At 34.9% G+C, this 22,662-nt stretch overlaps 1 protein-coding gene across 1 annotated transcript in view; it reads right to left on the reverse strand.

The window, feature by feature from the left end:
- Positions 1-22,662, reverse strand: part of LOC127860766 (cAMP-specific 3',5'-cyclic phosphodiesterase 4C-like) — a 505,962-nt gene that overhangs the window by 435,301 nt on the left and 47,999 nt on the right. Inside the window, exon 3 of the mRNA XM_052399042.1 lies at positions 15,587-15,884. Coding sequence (XP_052255002.1) covers positions 15,587-15,849 — 263 coding nt within the window. The 5' untranslated portion in view covers positions 15,850-15,884. The remainder of the gene's footprint in view (positions 1-15,586; positions 15,885-22,662) is intronic.

The raw sequence follows: 22,662 nt of genomic DNA on the forward strand, positions 1-22,662 counted from the left end.
AGTTATCATCCGGAAACCTTTTTACTATTTCGGGTCACTGTGACCTTGACCTTTGACCTAGTGGCCTCAAAATCAATAGGAGTCATCTGTGAGTCATGATCAATCTACCTATGAAGTTTCATGATCCTAGGCGTATGCGTTCTGGAGTTATCATCCGGAAACCATTTTACTATTCCGGGTCACTGTAACCTTGACCTTTGACCTAGTGACCTCAAAATCAATAGGGGTCATCTGCAAGTCATGATCAATCTACCTATAAAGTTTCATGATCCTAGGCCCAAGCGTTCTTGAGTTATCATCCGGAAACCACCTGGTGGACGGACGGACCTACCGACCGACAGACCGACCTACATGTGCAAAGCAATATACCCCCTCTTCTTCGAAGGGGGGCATAAAAATCAACATTGAATTATTGTATCTCCATGGACATAATATTCAGTCACATGAAATTTGTATATAACAGAATTAATGTTTAACTAGCCATAAGCGTTCTTGAGTTATCATCCGGAAACCATTTTACTATTTCGGGTCACCGTGACCTTGACCTTTAACCTAGTGACCTGAAAATCAATAGGGGTCATCTGCGAGTCATGATCAATCTACCTATCAAGTTTCATGATCCAAGGAAGAAGCGTTCTTGAGTTATCATCCGGAAACCATTTTACTATTTCGGGTCACTGTGACCTTGACCTTTGACCTAGTGACCTGAAAATCAATAGGGGTCAACTGCAAGTCATGATCAATCTACCTATCAAGTTTCATGATCCTAGGCCTAAGCATTCTTGAGTTATCATCCGGAAACCATTTTACTATTTCGGGTCACCGTGACCTTGACCTTTAACCTAGTGACCTCAAAATCAATAAGGGTCATCTGCGAGTCATGATCAATGTACCTATGAAGTTTCATGATCCTGGTGGACCGACCGACCGACAGACCGACCGACATGTGCAAAGCAATATACCCTCTCTTCTTCGAAGGGGGGCATAATAATATTGCTGTTGATAAAAATGACCTTTTTCATTTAAAATTCACTGTTATTATAAAAGGCTATTAACATGAAAAAATACCCAGTTGAAGAATAATTGTTTCATTTTTTAATAACATCAATGAACAAAAGACCAACTTATTTAAAAAAGTGTGTTAAAGTGAGTCTTTTAGCCTTGTTGCAACTCTCAAATTATTTTTAACAAAACCAACTTAAACTCGCTTATACCCACTTCTGTTTTAAAAAAAGACCAACTTCTGTAGTGAAAAACCCGCTTCTGAATCAAAAAGACACACTTAAACTCACATAAACCAACTCATTACTAAAAAGACTCACTTTTCAAACACAAAAAACCAACTTCTATCAGGAAAAAACTCGCTTAAACACACATCTTCTTAAAATAAACAACTTTAAACTCAGTTAAAGGCACATAAAACTCGCTTTAACTAACAAAAACCAACTTCCACTCAGAAAACCCCAGAATAAACATAAACCAACTCATTACTAAAAAGACTCACTTTTCAAACACAAAAAACCAACTTCTATCAGGAAAAAACTCGCTTAAACACACATCTTCTTAAAATAAACAACTTTAAACTCAGTTAAAGGCACATAAAACTCGCTTTAACTAACAAAAACCAACTTCCACTCAGAAAACCCCAGAATAAACACAGTTTTTTGTTGGTTTAAGTGGGTTTTGGTATGAAAGTGGGTTATTTTTTGACAAGGCTAATGCAGCGTCTCATCAGGGTCTGTGCTGTTTGCTTAAAGGAATTTCTGTAAGAAATATTCTAAATATAGAAATATATATACTAGACATCCCTAATTTTGGAATTAAATTGATCCAAGTTAGAAGGATGGGAGAGTCCACTAGGTATAAATGGGTTAACCAGCGCAATAAGTGGTCGTGAAATAAGGCTTCACATTAATGTATAGGTTAAACAGGAAATAGGTTACACCAAGGGAATACATAGCAATATTAAAACCCACTGCAACAATAAAATTGAGCCCATTTAGGCCCTTTTGTTATAAAAGATCAAATTGAAACATATAAAATGCCTGCTAAATAAGACTTTTGGGAAGAAAAATATCTGCACTTTTATGTTTATGTCAATTCTGCGGCTAAATTGTTGAATGTCCTTGACTTTGGTGTCAATGGAGTTTTAAGCCTTTCCCACTTAAAAGCAAAGCGAAAATGGCAATGTGCAAACAGCATAAAACCAGAACAGCCTGCGAGACACTCAGTCTGTTCAAGTTTTATGCTGTTTGCTGCTTGTCAGTATCTAAGGGTTGGAAACGAAGCCTTTAAAACTTGAATCTAGTAAGAAAGGTCTTAAATAAAATTTAACTTTTTAAGGGACTACACATGGGTGCAAATATGTATCTTAGTGGTAATGGGTTTAGAGATTTCAATTGGTCTTTTAGCTATCACAGTGTTTTTTTTTCTAGCATTTGCTATTGCAGGTTTATATAGTGTTTTTAGTCATAATGCAACATTATTATTTTAAACATATAGTTTAATGTAGATTATGGTTTGATTCAATTCCATATATAGCTATACAAAGTCTTCTTTAAAACAAATAAAAAAACACCTTAACTGCAACAAATACCAATTATTTATTATAACAAACAAAATGCATGATACAAACTATTCACAAAGACAGACTACATTAATTATTACATCCATACACACAACTTAAGTGGCCAACTATCATTAGAATTCCTTTAACTAAATTATTAAGATCAATAACAGGGCCTAACTGTGTGAATGTGACGTCATTTGGGCATTTATTTGTTTCATTTCATGTCTTCAACTTCAAAGCAAGAATGCATATTACCTGTACATTTATAAGCCTATATATTATCATTTATCTCCCCAATAAAATTGTTGCTCATCTGCTATAATGCAAAGTAATTATTTAATGAAATAACTAGAAGCTATAAACACAAACATTCCAAAATGTTGTGCAAATTGTTATTGTTCTCCGCTAAAGGTTTGCCCTGTAAGGGGCTAATTGTAGTTCTCATGAATATTGACAGGCAAAATTGAAATGTAATACAAATTTAGTAATGTATGTATTGAGTATCTGAGAATGTGTGTGCTGTATGTTGGAGAGGTCCTGAAGTTCTACCACTAATTTCAAATTGTTCTGATTTCTAAACGAACAGCATGCAGGTCTGAAGCTGCAAAATTGGGCCACAGATTTTCATCAAACATTTTGAAAAAGTTTTGCTCACTCTTCATTTTCATTTTCAAACATAAGGCATATGCATGTATACCTGGTCATAATGGATACAAGGGAAATGCTCAAACCATTTTAAAGCCACATTATTTTTTAGTTTTAAAGAACAAAAAAGACGGATTTCTACCTTGTAACCACCGGATGTATTTTAATTGGCATAGATAGAATTTAATAAATAGCCTATTTAGCTAGTAATTTATTATTTGTCAAACGGTACCGCTTTTAAAACCGAAAGTAAGATTTCTAGACATATACGTCCATTTCGACAAACGCGATTATTTTTAAGTTTTAAAGCGGGTATATACGATCTTGTCAAATATTTAGTAATAAATATAAAATGTGTAAAAAACTTATTATACATATATTTCAATATAAACTAAAATAAAAGTTAAGAAGAACATGTGTCGAAAAATGCTAAATAAGCCAGATATTTAATTCTGAAATCGAAAAAGGCTGTACAGCCGAATTCGCCAGCATATATATCATGCATGTACGATGTGAATCTAAATTTAGTTTAACGGTTCATTTGAAATTTCTGCAGCGATATCGATTCATACGACACATGAACACTTACAAAAAAGACGAATGCGTCGGTTATTGTAGGAAAATAATTACGAATTATCTTCGTCACAATCGGCTCGGGGCGCTAATTTGTATTTGCTGTATTTTATGAAATTCGTCTTAAATGTATCATTTTTCTTGCATAGTGTGTGTTATTATAACATATTTGTATCAATATTTTACAATTCAGCACATATAAAAATCGTATATACCCGCTTTAAAGCGCAAAAGAGACGGATTTCTACCTTGTCACCACCAGACATATTCTTATTGGCATAGATAAAATATGTTTCTTATTTATACTTAAATTTACTATGCCATGTATTTCATTTCAAGGTGTGTGGCTTTAACTGGCATCATGATTTCTGTTTGGAAAGTGTAGTAGATCCCTAGTTAAACTAATTATGGAAATCATTGCAAGTTACTAATATAATAAGATCAGACAAAGTTTGGCAATGATTTATTTTGTTCATCACACTGACAATACAAGTTACTAATAAATCATCACACTGACAATACAAGTTTAAAAAGTGTTTGATTCATGATTATAGATAAGTAATTGTTCATGAAGGTTTTTTATGTTCATCATGGGCATCCCCTCCCCTCCCCTGGAAAATCGTTGAGCAGAAAAGTTAGCAGAATATGGAACAATCTAAGCTTGTAAAATTTTGAGTCCTGAATCAAACAATTTGCTATTCAAAATGATCAGTACAAATGATTCAAAATGCCAGATTTGGAATCTGTACCCCTGAGTGCAATGCGATTGGCACCACTGAAGATAATTATCGACAAAATAGGAATAAAATTGTGCATGGTGCCTTGAAACATTTTCATTGAAGGAACCGTCTCATAAACTGTCGACACGAAAATCTGGCAAAAATTTTGGTAGCATCCATTTGAGTTTTATGATGCCAGTCACTATTTGTGTGTTTTTTCGCAGCATTATCGAAGTCGTTATACTTTCGACAAGGGGTACTGACTCGAAACCTTCCAGATACACTTCATGATGCACCATTATCGGGCCTTATTCTCAAAATTGTCTTACCCCATCCCCAATGACCCTAGGATTATTCCTGTGGACACTCATGTGTTCATGCACAATACATGGCCACTTCATGGTCATGATTGTTTAATAATCTAGCATCAAACAGTATTTCACACTGCGCAAATTCACAGTAAATTAGGTAAATGGCTGTGTGATAGATTTATACACCAAACCCAGTTGAGTTTGCTTATTTGTAATTAAAAGCTACTTGTTCACAAAAATGCAAAATAAAGTCTTTACATATATTTTCATTGATTTCAATAGATTAAATACAAAGGAGGTAAACATGTTTTTTTTCTATCTCAAAGGTAAATAAATCAAGGCAATGGCATTCATTTATTTAACTTCTTTTCTTGATATAATTATTATTGTAACTGATTGCGAAAACTGGAGTAAGTCTAAAAAAACTTATTCCTTGAAATCATAATTACTGTGCAGTAAATGAATATTAAAGAAATCTTTCAACAAGAAGTAGCTGTAAAAAAAAGATATATGTGGCATATATCCTGAATTCCTGATTGTGAAAATAAAGGTTTACAATTTACATACTTAAATAATTAAATTGAAAAACAAGAGTATGGCAAGCGGTTCAACACAAAATCCCAAGAAACTATGTTTCTCATGAGAACCTAGGTTCTCAGAATGAGAACCTAGGTTCTCGCTTGAAGATTGCACATGGCTTCCAGAACCCAATTTTTCAAATGAGAACCTAGGTTTTCATGAGAACCTAGGTTCTCATTTGAAAACCAAGGTTCTAGTAAGAACCTAGGTGCTCAGAATGAGAAGGTTCTCATGAAAAACCTAGTTTCTTGGGATTATGCGTCAAACTGCTTGCCCTATCCGTGGTTTTCATTTTGGAACCATAGTTCTCATGAGAACCTAGGTTTACAGAATTACGTGTCTTTAATACTAAATCCATGGTTTTCGTTTGGGAACCATAGGTTCTCATGAGAACCTAGGTTCTCATGAGAACCTAGGTTTTCAGAATTACGTGTCTTTAATACTAAATCCGTGGTTTTCATATGGGAACCATAGGTTCTCAGAATTACGCGTCGGACGGCGTAAACTTGCTCGTTTGGAATAAGAGACACATCTTATTTAGGGCTCAGGATCAATGGGGTTCACATATGATGACACACTGGCTTGACAGAATGAAAACACGCCGTTAAGAACTTTATTTTTGCAGATATCTCAAGTTATTGAAATATGTTTGCATAGTCTTTAGTGCATAAGTTTTTCTTGCAGTGTGGGCCGATATCTTACGATTGAATAATACTTTATTACACATTATGAATAGAGATTAAACTTCTATTTATACCATAATGATAGCTTACTATATCACAGACATACTTAAAATAGAAAACTGTACAGTACAGTCGTTTGAGGCCTGAACAAGGGAACTGAATATCTGAAACTCGTTTAATGCTGTAACAATGAATAATGTAACGATTGATCTGAATTTGTTTAATTTTTTAGTCTAAAAATAATATTTACAATTAAAGATGTATTTCATAAACAGTGTAATTTTTTAGTGTGTTCAGACCAATTTCGACCGATTACTTTACTAATTTAATTCCTCTAGAAGTTTCCTACAAGTTTCGTTGAATATTACTTAGCATTGTCTGAACATTGTTCAAAAAAATGTTCTTGGGGAGCAACATTCACTGTTTCATATCTATTTCTTATCATTCTACACATATACTGCCAGCGTGTACCAAGCAATGGGAGACAACTGGAGGTTAATTATGGCAAGCGGTTTGACGTATAATCCCAAGAAACTAGGTTTCTCATGAGAACCTAGGTTCTCATGAGAAACTAGGTTTATGAAATCCCAAGAAACCACTGTGTGAGATTTTTCATGAAAACCTAGGTTCTCATTTTAAAACCTTAGTTTACGCTAGAAAACCTAGGTTCTCATGAGAAACTAGGTTTTTCATGAGAACCTAGGTTCTCATAGACACATAGAACTTAGGTTCTCATGAGAAACTAGGTTTTCATAAGAACCTAGGTTCTCATCCTGAGAACTTAAGTTCTCGTTCAATATCCAAGGTTTTCCCAAGAACCTAGGTTCTCGACAGCTTTTCGCGTCGTTCTCTCTGATAACCTAGGTTTTCATGAGAACCCAAGATTTAATTTGGGAACCATAGTTCTCATGAGAATCTAGTATCTCAGTCTGAGAACCTAGGTTCTCATGAGAAACCTAGTTTCTTGGGATTATGCGTTGAACTGCTTGCCATACAAGAGATGTGTTTGTCAGAAACACACTGCCCTCTATTGCGCCGCTTTGAAATAAAATTTCAATATATCATTTGGCAGGTTTAGAAATTATCTCCTCTTTAAAGCGTATTACTTCCCTTGGATTGTATTTTTTTACTTTTGACCTTGAAGGAAGACCTTGACCTTTCACCACTCAAAATGTGCAGCTTCATGAGATACACATGCATGCCAAATATCAAGTTGCTTAATCTTTAATATTCAAAAAGTTATGACCAAACTTTAATGAAAGGTAAAGTTTTAGGAAAGAAAAATACCATGATATTTGACCTTTGACCATGAAGGATGACCATGACCTTGACTTTTTACCACTCAAAATGTGCAGCTCCATGAGATACACATGCATGCCAAATATCAAGTTGCTATCTTCAATATTGCAAAAGTAATCAAACTCTAGGCTAAAAGTTTGGGACAGAATGACAAACAGGCCAAAAACAATGTACCCTCTCTTCTTTGAAGAAGGGGGCATAAACACTAATGGTTTAATTGTTTTTCAAAGTTGTTATTCCATAAATGCCATTATTGACTTGACAAGAATCAGAACACTTTGTGAATATTGTCTTCTTATTTAAGACTAGGGCAGTACACTTAAAAGCTAAATTTTAGTTCAGTCTTCGAGGCATGATCAATACAAACTACTTTTTAAGTATTATTCTATACTATTTTGCAATATATTTGTAAATATTATGCAATATGAAAATAATATCTCCCACTCAGAAGCAAACTGAAAATGGCTATGTGCAAAGAGCATAAAACCAGAACAGCCTGCCAGTTACCTGCAGTCTGTTCAGTTTTTATGCTGTTTGCTGCTCATCAATATCTTAGGTTTAGAAATGAAGCCTTTTAAACTTGAATTTAGTAAGAAAGGTCTTTAATTAGACTTCCAAGAGACTACACATGCGTCAAAATACTATTTAAGTGATAAAGGGTTAAACATAAGAACTCAGCCTCTAAGTATAAATGTTATGGCAAATATTAAGGGACACACATATATCATGTATCTACTGATTCTGGGAGTGTGGAACTGTTGTAAAAGCTGAACATTTTTATGAGAAAAGACAGCTTCATAATTGGGTTAGTATTGTTGAGAGACACAATGCTGGATCCCAATAATTTTCAATTTGATCAATTCAGTGCTAACATTTATTCATTGGGGCCGACATTTTACACATGATTTATATAGGTCATACCCAGGTTGGACAGCTACACTGAAAAATAGGTGAGCAAGTCCCTGTAACAATAAAAAATAGCAGCAAAACACTCACTTCCTTCTGCCGAAATAATTACATGCAAGAAAAAAATAGCATTAACTTACGGTGCCAAATTGGGAAAGCTAAATTAGTTAGTTGAAGTTAATAGCTAGCTGATCATTACAAGAAATACTGCCAGACTTTCTGGTAGGACAAGGATATTCAGTCTCATGCCAAAAACAAGAATTGGCGGCCTTTATATGTTGAAGAATGCGAAACTACTTTTGGCATAAACTGGCAATCAGAGCAATCGTCAGAATAATTTGCATTAGAAATACAGCAAGGGAGGTTAACCAAATTGAATAAAGCATTCCTGTTGTAAGAGTTACTGTTCCTTTATTATCTCCTTGTAAAATCATTTTGTAACAAATAGCAAAACACATACAGGAATGGGCTAATTCAGATGCAAAACCAAGCTAACACATATAAAATCCTTTTAAACTTCTTTAAATGCAGTGATTTTTTTTTAAGCTTTTCCCCTTCTCAAAGGTATCTATTTGGTCCCCTATTATGAATGTAAATACCCCTCTCAAAGAAAGCTTTAATTTGAGAACAAATACTTAAATTTGAAAAAAAATAACGAAGTGATTTTGTATATGCTCTCATGAACTATTTTGATAACAAAAAATGAGCTTGATTTAACTTAGCATTTGCATCAAAGTATTGATACCTCTGGTTTGCAGCAAATTTTCACAATATGTGCATACCTTGAACAAACTTAGTAGAGGATCACTATATGAATAGTAATTTTCCCAGTCCCTTTTTGCGTGGTGCTGCGCCTTGCCGCCCTTCTTAAGCGTCACTCTGCCCTTTTTAAAGGCAAAAGCTGCCGGGTGCCCTTGTTGATAACATCTTAATTAGACCTTGACCAAACTTCTAAGCGGACTAGTATCACAGAATGGCCCACGGCAGCGAAGATGCGCACGGTTGTGAATTAGTCATGTGCGAATAACCCCGTGTCAATATATATCCATAATTTCAGTTGCTTTGATATACCAACCACACTAATCGGTCCGTAATGTGTACTCCTCCACGATAAAATCATGGACAGTAACCTAGAGATTTTTTATTAAAACCGAGTGTAATCTTCGTGGAAATTGTGCATCTCATGCATAATACAGTAATATCAATACATTTATTTGTATACGTAATTTAATTAAAAATGACAACAAATTGTGTCTTTATTGTTATGGTCTTTTATTTGTAATTATTTGCAATTAATAATTAAAACAATTATTGCACTGTATACTAATCAAACAAAATACGACTTGCGATTGAGACAGACATGTATACGATTTTACGTTGCTATGCGCACCTGTCTCTTATATCATTTACACAAGATGGCGGACAATAACAGCAAACTTGAAGAATGACCTATAATTAAGTTTTGTTGCTGATCAAATTAATCTATTTCGTCTGTTATTTGTAAACCTAGACAGTTTAATATTCCAAAGATATATATTGCTGTCCGCTTAGGTACGGATTCCCGTCACAATACATTATACTTTTGCAATCACAACATAACGCAGGGGTGGCGAAATCTCAAAAAACTATACTTGTCCACGGACAACCATTTAGGAAATTTAACTTGTCCGTTGCTGAACTACACTTGTCCGTTAATGTTTATATAAATTATAAACGCATTTATTGATTAATGTAAAACAATGTGTAATATACCAAAATGAGTATGATTTGCTAGTTTTGTTTATAGTTGTATTTCAATAGTACATTCATTATAGCAGTATATTATAAACAATATAAAGACTTTCAAAAACTTTTAATCTTGCAAAGCTAGTGTTATTAAAACATGTATTGAACATAAGTACATCGTAATCTTAACAAATTAAACTAGTCCAATATGTCGACCTCATCAGACTGAGGCTCTGCGCCGCTACTGTTAGCAATTTGATTATCATCAACTGGTAACCATTAAAAATCTGTGAGCCAAGTTTCTTGAAAAGTTATGTTGCGTTTACTTAGATCATATTTTTTATCATAATCTTTCTTAGTTTTTTTGGGAGGTGGACTGCTCAAAGCTTCGTGCTTCTGCTCCGTTGTTGAAGATTAAAAAACCTAATGTTCCATTTTCACCATTAAAGTCGTCTTAAATAACAAGGTAGACCGTGTTTTGATTATCTTTCTTTGATACTTTTTATTTCCGTCTGATTTTAAAAATAAAGAAACCAGTCTGTACACTGTCTAACAGTCGGGCCGAATGTTTAAAATGCGGCATGCTCCTGGTCTCTTATAGAATAAGGGAGATCACTGCGCAGGAGAGTGCCCGTATTTTAGCTTGATTGCTCCGCAAATAGCACTGACAATGTAATTGCATGTCAACATGTGGTTTTGTAAAACTTAATTATGGCTTTAATACAATGTATTTTTTTGTATACCTGGACCCGACTTTTAAAAAACTTGTTGTCCACGGACAACTTAATTGAAAAAAATCAGTTGCCCAGACAAGCAAATGTACGACTCGGGCAACTCGGACATTTGATTTCGCCACCCCTGTAACGGGTTTCTTATATACAAGCATGCAGAAAATCAACCCTTAATTATTACAATTTAAGATTTCACTATGATAAGCTCTGTGAATACCCGGTACCTCTCAAAGAACTATTAATATGGGAGTAAACGTCAGAATATAAACTATATATGTTGTAAGAATTACTGTTCATTTTGAAATTAAATTTGCTTAAATTTTCTTAAAATATTGATATTAACTCTACCCTACACTTGATAGGAACATAATTTATTATGTACTTTCATTTTAGAACAAACTAGAGCTTTGTCACAGACATGACGAATACCCCCACATGACGCATTGACACATAATATTTTGCATGTCGTCTTCACAAAAAACAGCAGACACCATGCTCAATTTTTAAAACACACTTAGTGACCCCTTGACCTAGTTTTTGACCCAGAAAGGCCCATGTTCTAACTTGGCCTTAAGATCATCTCCATAAAACTTCTGACCAAGCTTGGTGAAAATCGGATGTAAACTACTTGAATTAGAGAGAGAGCTGACACCATGCTAAATGGTAAAAAACGCACTAAGTGACCCCGTGACCTAGTTTTAGGCCCAGAATGGCCCATGTTCAAACTTGTCCTAGAGATCATTTAGATAAAACTTAACACATGGTGAGGTTTAAAAGGCACTAAGATACTTCGTGACCTAGTTTTTGACCAGCATGATCCATATTCAAACTTGACCTAGACATCATCTAGATACAACTTCTGACCAAGTTTGGTGAAGATTGGATGAAAACGACTTGAATTAGAGAGCGGACAACATTGTGATGTTTAAAACGCACTAAGTGACCCCGTGACCTTGTTTTTGACCCGGCATGACCCATATTCAAACTTGCCCTAGACATTATCAAGATACAACTTCTGACCAATTTTGGTGAAGATTGGATAAAAACTACTTGAATTAGAGAGCAGACAACATGGTGAGGTTTAAAACACACTAAGTGACCCCATGACCTAGTTTTTGACCTGGCATGGCCCATGTTCGAACTTGACCTACACATCATCTTGTTACAACTTCTGACCAAGTGTGGTGAAGATCTGATTTAAACTACTTGAAATAGAGAGCTGACACCATGCTCAATGTGTAAAACGTACTAAGTGACCCTGTGACCTAGTTTTTGATCTGGCATGGCCCATGTTCCAACTTGGCCTTCAGATCATCTAGATAAATCTTCTGACCAAGTTTGGTGAAGATCAGATGAAAACTACTTGAATAAGAGAGAGGACACTATGCTGCATGTTAAAAAACGCACTAAATGACCCCTTGACCTAGTTTTTGACCCGGCAAGGCCCATGTTCAAACTTGGCCTTAAGATCATCTAGATACAACTATTGACCAAGTTTGGTGAAGATCGGATATAAACTACTTGAATTAGAGAGCAGACAACATGCTGAATGTTTAAAACGCACTAAGTGACCCCGTGACCTAGTTTTTGACCCGGCAAGGCCCATGTTCTAACTTGGCCTAGACATCATGTAGATACAACTTCTGACCAAGTTTGGTGAAGATCGGATTAAAACTACTTGAATTAGAGAGCGGACAACATGCTGAATGTTTAAAACGCACTAAGTGACCCCGTGATCTAGTTTTTGAGCCGGCAAGGCCCATGTTCTAACTTGGCCTAGACATCATCTAGATACAACTTCTGACCAAGTTTGGTGAAGATCGGATGAAAACTACTTGAATTAGAGAGGGGACAACATGCTGAATGTTTAAAACGCACTAAGTGACCCCGTGACCTAGTTTTTGACCTGGCAAGGCCCATTTTCAAACCTGGCCTAGACATCATGTAGATACAACTTCTGACCAAGTTTGGTGAAGATCGGATGAAAACTACTTTAATTAGAGAGCGGACACTTAATACATACCGACAGACAGACCGACCGACAGACAAGTTCACTCCTATATACCCCCCTAAACTTCGTTTGTGGGGGTATAATAATATGGTGTTCATGTTCAGCTGCTAAAGCTCAAACATATAAATACAACAATACATAACTATTGCTTCTGAATAAAAATATGGCATACACTGTAACTCCAATATAAAGCGCTCCGTTATAACGCTGAATCCAATATAACGCAGAGGGTGCTTGGATCCCATTTTTTCTCCAACCTTCCATTTTATTTCTGATTCAAATCCGTATAATGCAACTTCATGTATTTGCAGACAATTCAAAGATGGCGGCAATCACAGTTATGTTGATTGCTTTATTCAACCGTCCGTTGAACCGATTATAATCGCCTCGACGTTAAACAACACCGACAGCTAATTGGTGTTAATCTGTTGTGTAATGTCAATAAAGGTGTGAAAAACTCGCGTGTCAGTGTTTATTACATTTTTCTCATCAGAGCGGTTCAGTGCGATAATTTCCATAAGTTAAGTGCAAGCGGGATAGTTATACAATTCAAGTAATTCAAAACGATTGAAACATTCTTTCTTTGATATGGTTGCAGTTTGAGTATATTAAATGAGCGGCTGTGAAATATACTGCCTACTGTATAAAACAACTTTTTCTGTCATTTTATTATCGTTCTAGTATTATGTCATTTAATCTTTCAGTTCGTGTATAAGAAATTAAATAATGCAGACGATTTATTTACATGCGAACGCAGTGTACCGGCAATTGTTAACAGAGCTTCACTTTCATTTTCGCGCGGTATCAAAAAGTCCCCGGGAAACACGTTTTTTGCATGCGTATGACGCAATAAAACAATTTTTGTACATGCGTCGTATTGCATTCAATCTAAATTTAAAGTCGCTCGTCCAATGAAAGCTCTGCCCCATAATGCACTGTACTCTTAACACTTCTGAAAATGGCATATATGCGTACGATTGTGTTTACGAATTTCTTAAACATATATCGTCATTAATGTTCAAGATTATTATTTTTTAAGTGATGTTGCAATTTTATTGGATTATCGGATAAATGTGCACATAAGAAAAGCGGTATGTATACTGTTATCGATACTATTCGGTTTATATGCATGTATTTGCGTCAACACAGCATGGCAATATATATATATATATATATATATATATATATATATATATATATATATATATATATATATATATATATATATATATATATATATATATATATATATATATATATATATATATATATATATACATGACCTATATTATAGGCTATTCTATACCTGTTTTGTTTATAGCGCCCTGCAGTAAATGAGCTCAAAACCTATAACGCGGATCCGTTATAACGCTGTTTCGCGGCTTGGACCCCATTGACCGCGCTATATTGGAGTTACAGTGTATTATATTTAAGCCATGCAGCTGTTCATGAATCAACAATGCTGGTATTATTGTATTGACTACTGAAAAACAATAAGTATATCAACATTTCAAATAATTAATAGAAACCGCTTTCTATGTAGTTAAAAACACTTCAAAATAAAAAACCAAGATAACAGGCTTAATGTAAAATTAAATTCATATTTTTTTTTTGGCAAAGCAATCAAATTAAATCCTTAACAGCATCAATAATATCTGTTTGCCCATGTTGTTTTTTTATTTGAACAAGCCTTTGTGAAGGTCAATCAAAATTTATGCAGACAATTAAAATGCATGTTTTATCATTTCCTGTCAGGCCCAGAATTAAAGGCAAATATTTGTCAGTCAACAAAGATTATTGGACAATACTTGCCAGATTTCTTGTGCAAGGCAAATTTTAAGATTTAATCATTTTCTCCAAAACTGTCTGGAATCAGTAATAATAAGGATACATAAGAAACACAGATGTTTGTTTTTTCCAATTGCAAATTCCCTAATGTCTCTTGCAATTAACCACAGATAAATAGCAGGAGAATTTTCTAAATGTTTTAACTAAAATATCTGGCAAATTGAGTGTCTGTTTGCCAAGCATTGAAGATCAGTAATCATTGATATCTTCACGAAAGCATTTCATGTGGAATGAAATGATGCAATGGCCAATATTATATAAATGTTAAAAAGCATTTAATGTTAATAGTTTTTGTCAAAAAAAGTCAAAGTAGTAGTACTTCACCTCCTTAAAGATTGCAACATCCTTTGCAGTAAAATCAACTCCAGCTTTGGGAGCACTATCTTATTAATTCAATTTAGTACTGAAAGGGACTTGTTCACAAAATTACAATATTTAAAAAAATAGGAAAGAATGCATGCATTATAAACAAATAACACTCATGACTAAAAAAGATTAATAATAACTGTTCATTTATAATGATCATGATATAAAATCTCTGAAATATTTGTTACCCCTTTCATAAATAATTTGCAAAATATGCGTATAAATCAGATTATTAGAGTTGACATTTGATTGCTAACCACAGAAGCCTGTTTGATAAGTGGTAGCAAGTGTGTTTTTGCTTCTGATCGAAGATCCCATGTATGTATCCAGATGAATACAAATTTGTTATCAAACTTTGCTATTGCTATTATAATTATTTTATAATATTTCATATATAACAGCTTCGGTAATCGAAACTTTTAATGAATATGAAACTATGTGGGCAAGTCAATTAAAAGTGATCTTAACCAAATATTACACATTTCCCGGCAGAGAAAATATTTATTTCTATATTAAAACATAAAACAACAACTATTTTCTTCACAAAATGACAACAAATGCCCGCTTGTGTCAGAAAGAGGTGAACAAAAACAACCTTCAAATTAAAAAACCTTAACTCACCAACGTTTACTGGATGGCCATGACCTTCTAGTTGCCCTGACGATGACCAAATATGGCCGGTACTTGACTGGAGTGTTGGGAGACTCCAGCAAATCATCGTCAACCAGGGCGTTGGGGTCTCCAATTTTTTTATCTTGAGGGTCCGCATTCGCATCCAGTGACATCTGACCAAACTTGATGTTTTCCAGACAGGGTTGGTCGATGGACATGGTGCGATCAAGCGACCTATTGGCACGGAACAGCTTTTTCTTTTGGCCAGGCATTCTTATCAGGTCTAAAGTTGTTCACACTACAGCAGCTGAAAATAAAAATGATGTATTTAATAAAGTTAAAAAAGCATCAAGATAATACAGATTAATTCCATTTAAAACAAGAGATTGCCAAGCAATATTGTCCCCTACCGGTGAAACTCCACCATTGTCAGATTTTTGATAAATATTTGTTGCCATAGTAACCAGAATTCTTGACGTAGGAACATAATGAAATGACATGCATAATCTCCATATTGCCATCTATCCATGTTTCATGTTTCATGAGAAAATATGAAGAACTTTTTAAGTTATCGCAGGATCCAGAAAAGTGTGACAGACAGACTGACAGACGGACCGCAAACCATAAGTCCCCTCCAGTTTCACCAGTAGGGGACAAAAAATATACCTTTACAAATTATGACTCGATTGGATAAATAAAGGTGTATTTCTTATTGAAGGAATCAGAGAACGTATTTGCCCTGCACACAAATACAGACCACTCACTCAAGCTCCAAATCGTACTTAGTAATCTATCTGAAATAATTTTTAAAATACGCTTTACTTCTTGTATTTTGCTTATTTCTGTTATGTTGTTTTTTTCTCAAATGCAAAATAAAACCAACACCAGAATTATGTTTGAAACAAAATTATTTGTTTATATCATCAAACTTCAAATGTACTACCGTATGTCATGTAAATCTATTTATACAGACATCCATGTTTACTGCAATTATATTTTTCCAATTTTTGTTTATTACAGCTTATTATCACACTTCAGTTGTTGTGTTAATTAATCATTATACATGTATTGGAAATAAGCCATGTCAAATAAAAGCCAGCCTGCATCAGGTGTAAAAATTTGAGCGATAAGTATTTAGTTGCGCACCTATATGTTGCACAATAATTGCGACCAACTTTCATTGGTAATATTAAGAAGAAATCAGTAATAAATTAGTAAAATCACATAGATAATGTTCTATTATTTTGTTTGTTAGTTTCATTTATAGTGAAATCGAATGGGAGTGACAACCTTATTTAAATAATGTCCTGTCATTTTGTTGAATCACGGCTTTATTTTCAATAGTTTTCAATTTAATGTTGTATTTAGTGTAAGTCTTTCAGCTATTTGAGGACCTCGGATAGATGTCGCTCAGTAAGTTCAAACATAGCTGGACTATGGGGCAAGTTAACAAATTTTTGCCATTCAACCAAAAGAAAGTAACATTTGTGTATTACAAAATTGTATAATATATTTTCTAAAATTATAATTCACCATGAATGAACATGGATGGCCATGAATGTCTATATGGGAATAAAACAGATTGAACTACCATGGTTTCAGGACTAACTTGGTTTTGGAACAAAATGAGGTAGCATTATGGTAAGCCTTATAAGTTTTAAAAAGGCCTTAGGTGGCTCACTTTTGGTGTTTAGAGACTATTATTTTTTAAACAAGGCCAAGATGTGCTATAAAAACAAAATGTTCAAGGCGTATTTTATGAAAATTAAACAAAAATTACTCCTAAAACTTGTCTGAGAAATAATCACAACAAGACAGTGTTCTTGGAAAGTAAATTGAAAATTTAACATTGATTTAATGAAAATTTCCCAACCTCTTGGTGGCTAGTCTTTTCAACAGACTGAACCATTGTAACTAAGCTGAGATATCATTGGAATATAATTATGTTCAGAGCAAGTTTTATGACCATTCAATCATATGGCAAGTATCGTGACAATTTTTTTTAAAGACTTCACTTATAAAAGATGTAAAAGAAAAACTGCCCTGCTTTCCTGGAGGCCATGCTTTTCAACAGGCCAGAGCGATTTTCAAATTGGCCAAGAAATCAGCACTAATATCAGCATCTGAAAGAGCACTAATATTTTTAGCCAGTTACCTGATGATTGGGGCACAAATGTGACTACTAGAGTTTTCACGAGGTTGCATTATAGACATGTAGCAAAACTATACATGCCAGACGTCCCAATCTCGGAGGGACAGTTCCGCTTTTGGGCCCTTTGTCCCAGCGTCCCGATATGATACGAATTGTCCCGACATTCGTAAAAAACGATGTAAGGTCTATAGGTTTCCAATAAAATTCGCTATTCAAGCTCTGTTTCTCTAACACTTACCATCGCTAATCCCTTTATTGCCCCCAATTAACAATCCGATTCTACTTCTCGTGTTGTTTATGACACCTTATCAGCGATTTATCGGCTAATTATTGATTTTATCAGGCATTCACATCGTACAGAAATAAACGCTGCCTGCGTTTGTATTTCATGTTCCAATCAAGTACAACAATAATATTATCCTGTGTATTATACAACCCAAAGTTATAAAACCTATCAAAACACCGATTTTGTACATCAAACAAATTGAATGCTGACCAATACACATTGATGTTTCTCACAAATTACCTTTCGTTTTCGACGGATTTTCAGAAAGTAGTTTGTACATATTGCATCAATCTAAATTTAGAGTTAATTGACGATTGGTTGAATAAAATAGTGCTTGATGCGCTCACATCTAGTCACACGCTTTACATAGGTTCAAGGGGATATCCCTGCACCAATTGGATGTCAAATCGAGGCAAACGGGGACACCCCACATTTCAGTTCATGGAGTGTGTTTACTTCTGGAAAATGGAGAACATATGCATTCACGAAATTCTGAACACACATTTATCATCAATATTGGGCAGAAATTAAGAGTTTTTGTAAGTACAGTCGAAACTGACCTAACGGCCACTTGAATTTACCGTTCACCTGCAGACAACGGTCAGTCTGGAATCCTCCCGACGAAAAACACTATATTACACTTGAATTTAACAGCCACCTGGCCATAACGGCCAACGGCCACTATATTCCACTCCGAAATTCATGTTTGACCTGAAATCAACGGTCACGCGTCAGTGGTCTCGAGTCGCGAAAATTTAAAACACAACACATCAATTGTCCGTCTATTTTGCGGTTAAAGTGCCTGAAAGCGGTAATTGTCTTTGATATCATAAAAGCGACCCGCTGCGAGTAAACAAATAATAAGGTGTTGAGAAGGTTTCTTTTCCGGGGATAATTGTGGGGGTATCTTCAAAAGAAAATATGTCAGAGTTTGTGACACGTTTAAAGTAATTATCATCAATTAAATGACCGCTAATTAGTACATTGAGTATCGATTTAAAAAAAATATTTTCGGATCATTCTTTAAAAGAGCTTTCTAACGTACACAACATTTTTTCAAAGCAAGCGGAATAATAAATCACAGAATAACAATGAGTGTTCAAAAGAAGATAGGCGATTTTTTAAGCGTGTAGTGTATTGTTTTGATTGTAGCGAGTGATAATGGTTGTGTGTGTTTTTAAGTTTTTTGCGTGATCAGTTATCTTCTTTTTTGTGCATGATGTGCTATGTTTATCTTGGATAAAAAATGAATGAATGTTTGTATTTTGTATGAGACTGAAGAATGAAAATGCTTTTTGTGTGATGTTTGCGTACGAATAAATTTTAACAAACTTTTTTGCGTCTTTTTCTTTGAATTAGAATGGTACAATTACACCATACTATCGGTTAATGACACCGAATCCGCTTTTTAGACTTTTACAGACGTGACGTCAACGGCACGTAACACGCTTTATTTACTGAATGAACGAGATGCATGAGTAAACAATTATACCAGCGTTGATAAAGTCATTGCTCTAATTCAACAATATGAAATTAAATCAATCTAAAAGATATTATTCTGTATTATTCAATGTACACACGTAAGTTAATGCTGTTATTATGCTTTGTTAACGGCAATGAGCATTTGTTTTACACTGTATGCAAACAACTGGGTGGGGGTAACGACGTAGCAATACTACCAACTGACCAACATTCTTAAAATTGTGATCCGAATTCAACAGTCACCTGTGGACAACGGTCACTTTGGTCATTTCCCTTGAATGACCGCTGAATTCAGGTTTTACTGTAATATACTGACTACTGACTAAAGAAAAGGTGAAATGATTGATCAGTTTAGTTGTCCCGCTTTTTGGTCAAATGTCCCGACAATTTTTAAGGAAAGTCCTGATTTGGACCTGAAAAATTCTGGCATGTATGAGCAAAACGTTCCCTGCCATCTGGTGACCATTTCTTTTTTAAGTATTAACATGAATAAACAAGAAACTGTTGGTGAAAGGTAATGCTGCCAAAAGTTTTTTTGTTTTTTTGAATATCTATATATTCAGATAAAAGGAAACGTCTTGAGGGCACAGTAGTTGGGGGGACAATAATTTTTTATAGAGAATTTCAAAGGGCCATAACTCTGTAAAAAATCATCCAACCAGAACCCGCTGATAATATGCACATCTCCTCTTGGTAGCGAAGCTTCCCATAAAGTTTCATTGAATTCCAGTCATTAGTTGCTGAGAAATAGCCCGGACAAGAATTGCACTATATGTACAGTTAATGGAAAATTTCAAAGTGCCATAACTCTGTGAAAAATAATCCGACCAGAACCCGCTGATAATATGCACATCTCCTCTTGGTAGTGAACCTTTCTATAAAGTTTCATTGAATTCCGGTCATTTGTTGCTGAGAAATAGCCCGGACAAGAATTGCACTATATGTACAGTTAATGGAAAATTTAAAAGGGCCGTAACTCTGTAAAAAATCATCCGACCAGAACCCGCTGATAATATGCACATCTCCTCTTGATAGTTAAGCTTCCCATAAAGTTTCATAGAATTCCGGTCATTAGTTGCTGAGAAATAGCCCGGACAAGAATTGCACTATATGTACAGTTAATGGAAAATTTCAAAGGGCCATAACTCTGTATCCCACCAGAACCGGCTGATAATATGCACATCTCCTGTTGGTAGTGAAGCTTCCCATAAAGTTTCATTGAATTCTGGTCATTAGTTGCTGTGAAATAGCCCAGGCAAAAAGTTTGCACGGACGGACACACAGACTGACAGACGAAGCGGCGACTATATGTTCCCCCCAAAATAAACTTTTGGGAGCATAAAAATTATACACATTAACTATTCATACGTACACTACAAAGCAATTATTTTATGCAGTAGATAAGCGACTAAAAATGAAAACAATAAATTGTTCATATCCAATGTTATTATTTAGAGACATAAATTTAAAACCTTCATTTTCAAATCAGGATATACAAAACATCTTTTTTTTATAGATATTTCTAGTTAGAAATCAAATAAGTGTCGGTAGACAAAATTGCATCTCACTTAAAGTATTCCCAAAGGCTATCTTCCTCAACATAAAACATCATAAAACCATATTCAGAACTTATAAAAAGCTTATGTCATTGTAACAACTAGCTCCCCAGGTGAAATTACCATCAAATTAGAATGGTTTGATTGAAAACTTCGTTCACTGATAAATGGATTTTCTGGAATTTTAAAATTCCTTTGTGGGTTGTTTGCGGAAACTTTACAATGCAAAAAAGTATTGCAGAATTCAATCCTGGTAGCACAAAATGAAAATATTTATTGGCGATAAATGTATGTTGTTTCATTAATGGAAATTATTAATCAGGACAAGCTGAAGTAGAAGATGGTGCTGGTATTCTAGTCAACAAGTGTGCCATGATTGCCCTAAAGCGCTCACCTGATTCCATGGTACACAAATGAGTTGCGTTCTGAAAAAAACTGGGCTTAATGCGGACTGCACAGGCTAATCTGGAACGACACTTTTCACACATGCATTATGCCCAATTTTCTCAGAACCCGACTCAAATAGTCCAAGCCTTCATCTGTTGACTCCGTTTTGTTTTCCTACTTGACAAGATTCAAACATGGCCTGGATACTTCCGAGAGGATCATTCATGAAAATTGAAGCATTAATGTGTCTTCTTTACTGTTAAAAGGGTATTTACCTAGACATCGTCAGAATAAACGTTATTCAAGATTGAATTAATTAAATGAAGCTTCAAAAGAAGAAACAGGGTTTTCATGATTTGACAAAAAGACCTAGATGGCCTAGATATTATTCAGGATAAACAATCTGACCAATTGTCCTCAAGATTGATTGATAATTTTGGCTTCTAGGCTGCTACAATGCTTTCCTCAGATTTGACCTGGTGACGAACGTGTTGGACTCAAGTGACCCAGATTGATTCTACACAAAGATATAATTACAATGAACATTTTTAACATGTTTAATTTAGATTCAGTAGTTTATGTACCTTAATGTACCTCATTACTAGTTTTTTAATTAATTTAACATACATTCATACTTGGCCTATAGATATTTTAAAGATTATCTGACCAAGACCATCAATGTGTTTGATCATATTCATTGTTTTTAAAAACTGCAAAGTGTTTTCCACGCTGTGCAATATGAAATAAAGGTAAGTCGGTAAACGAGTTACAATAATTATCACTGTGTTGTAATTGCGATTTTGTTTTTCGGGAATTTGGTTATTTCTATTTCATTTTCGAACTAAAAATGGCCAGGCAGAAGCCGAGGCGTAACCCCACGCCGCATGTTTGACCCACGGGCGCTCCAGGTGGGTGTGGGCGGGGCACCCCAGGATTGGTAATGGGGCCATGCATAGTTGAGATTGACCGTATTGTCAAAAGAGAAGTTAAGTATCAACTAGAAGTGAATCGGTGTAGAAATGAAGAAGTTATAGTAAAAGGCAATTATGGGTGGGTGTGGCCTATGTGGGCGGGGCGCCCCAGGGTTAGTAATGGGGCCATGCATAGTTGAGATTGACCGTATTGTCATAAGAGAAGTTCAGTATCAATTAGAAGTGTATTGGTGTAGAAATGAAGAATTTATAGTAAAAGGCAATTTTGGGTGGGTGTGGCATATGTGGGC

This window comes from Dreissena polymorpha, chromosome 15 (assembly GCF_020536995.1).
Source record: "Dreissena polymorpha isolate Duluth1 chromosome 15, UMN_Dpol_1.0, whole genome shotgun sequence".
NCBI classification, from domain to species: domain Eukaryota; kingdom Metazoa; phylum Mollusca; class Bivalvia; order Myida; family Dreissenidae; genus Dreissena; species Dreissena polymorpha.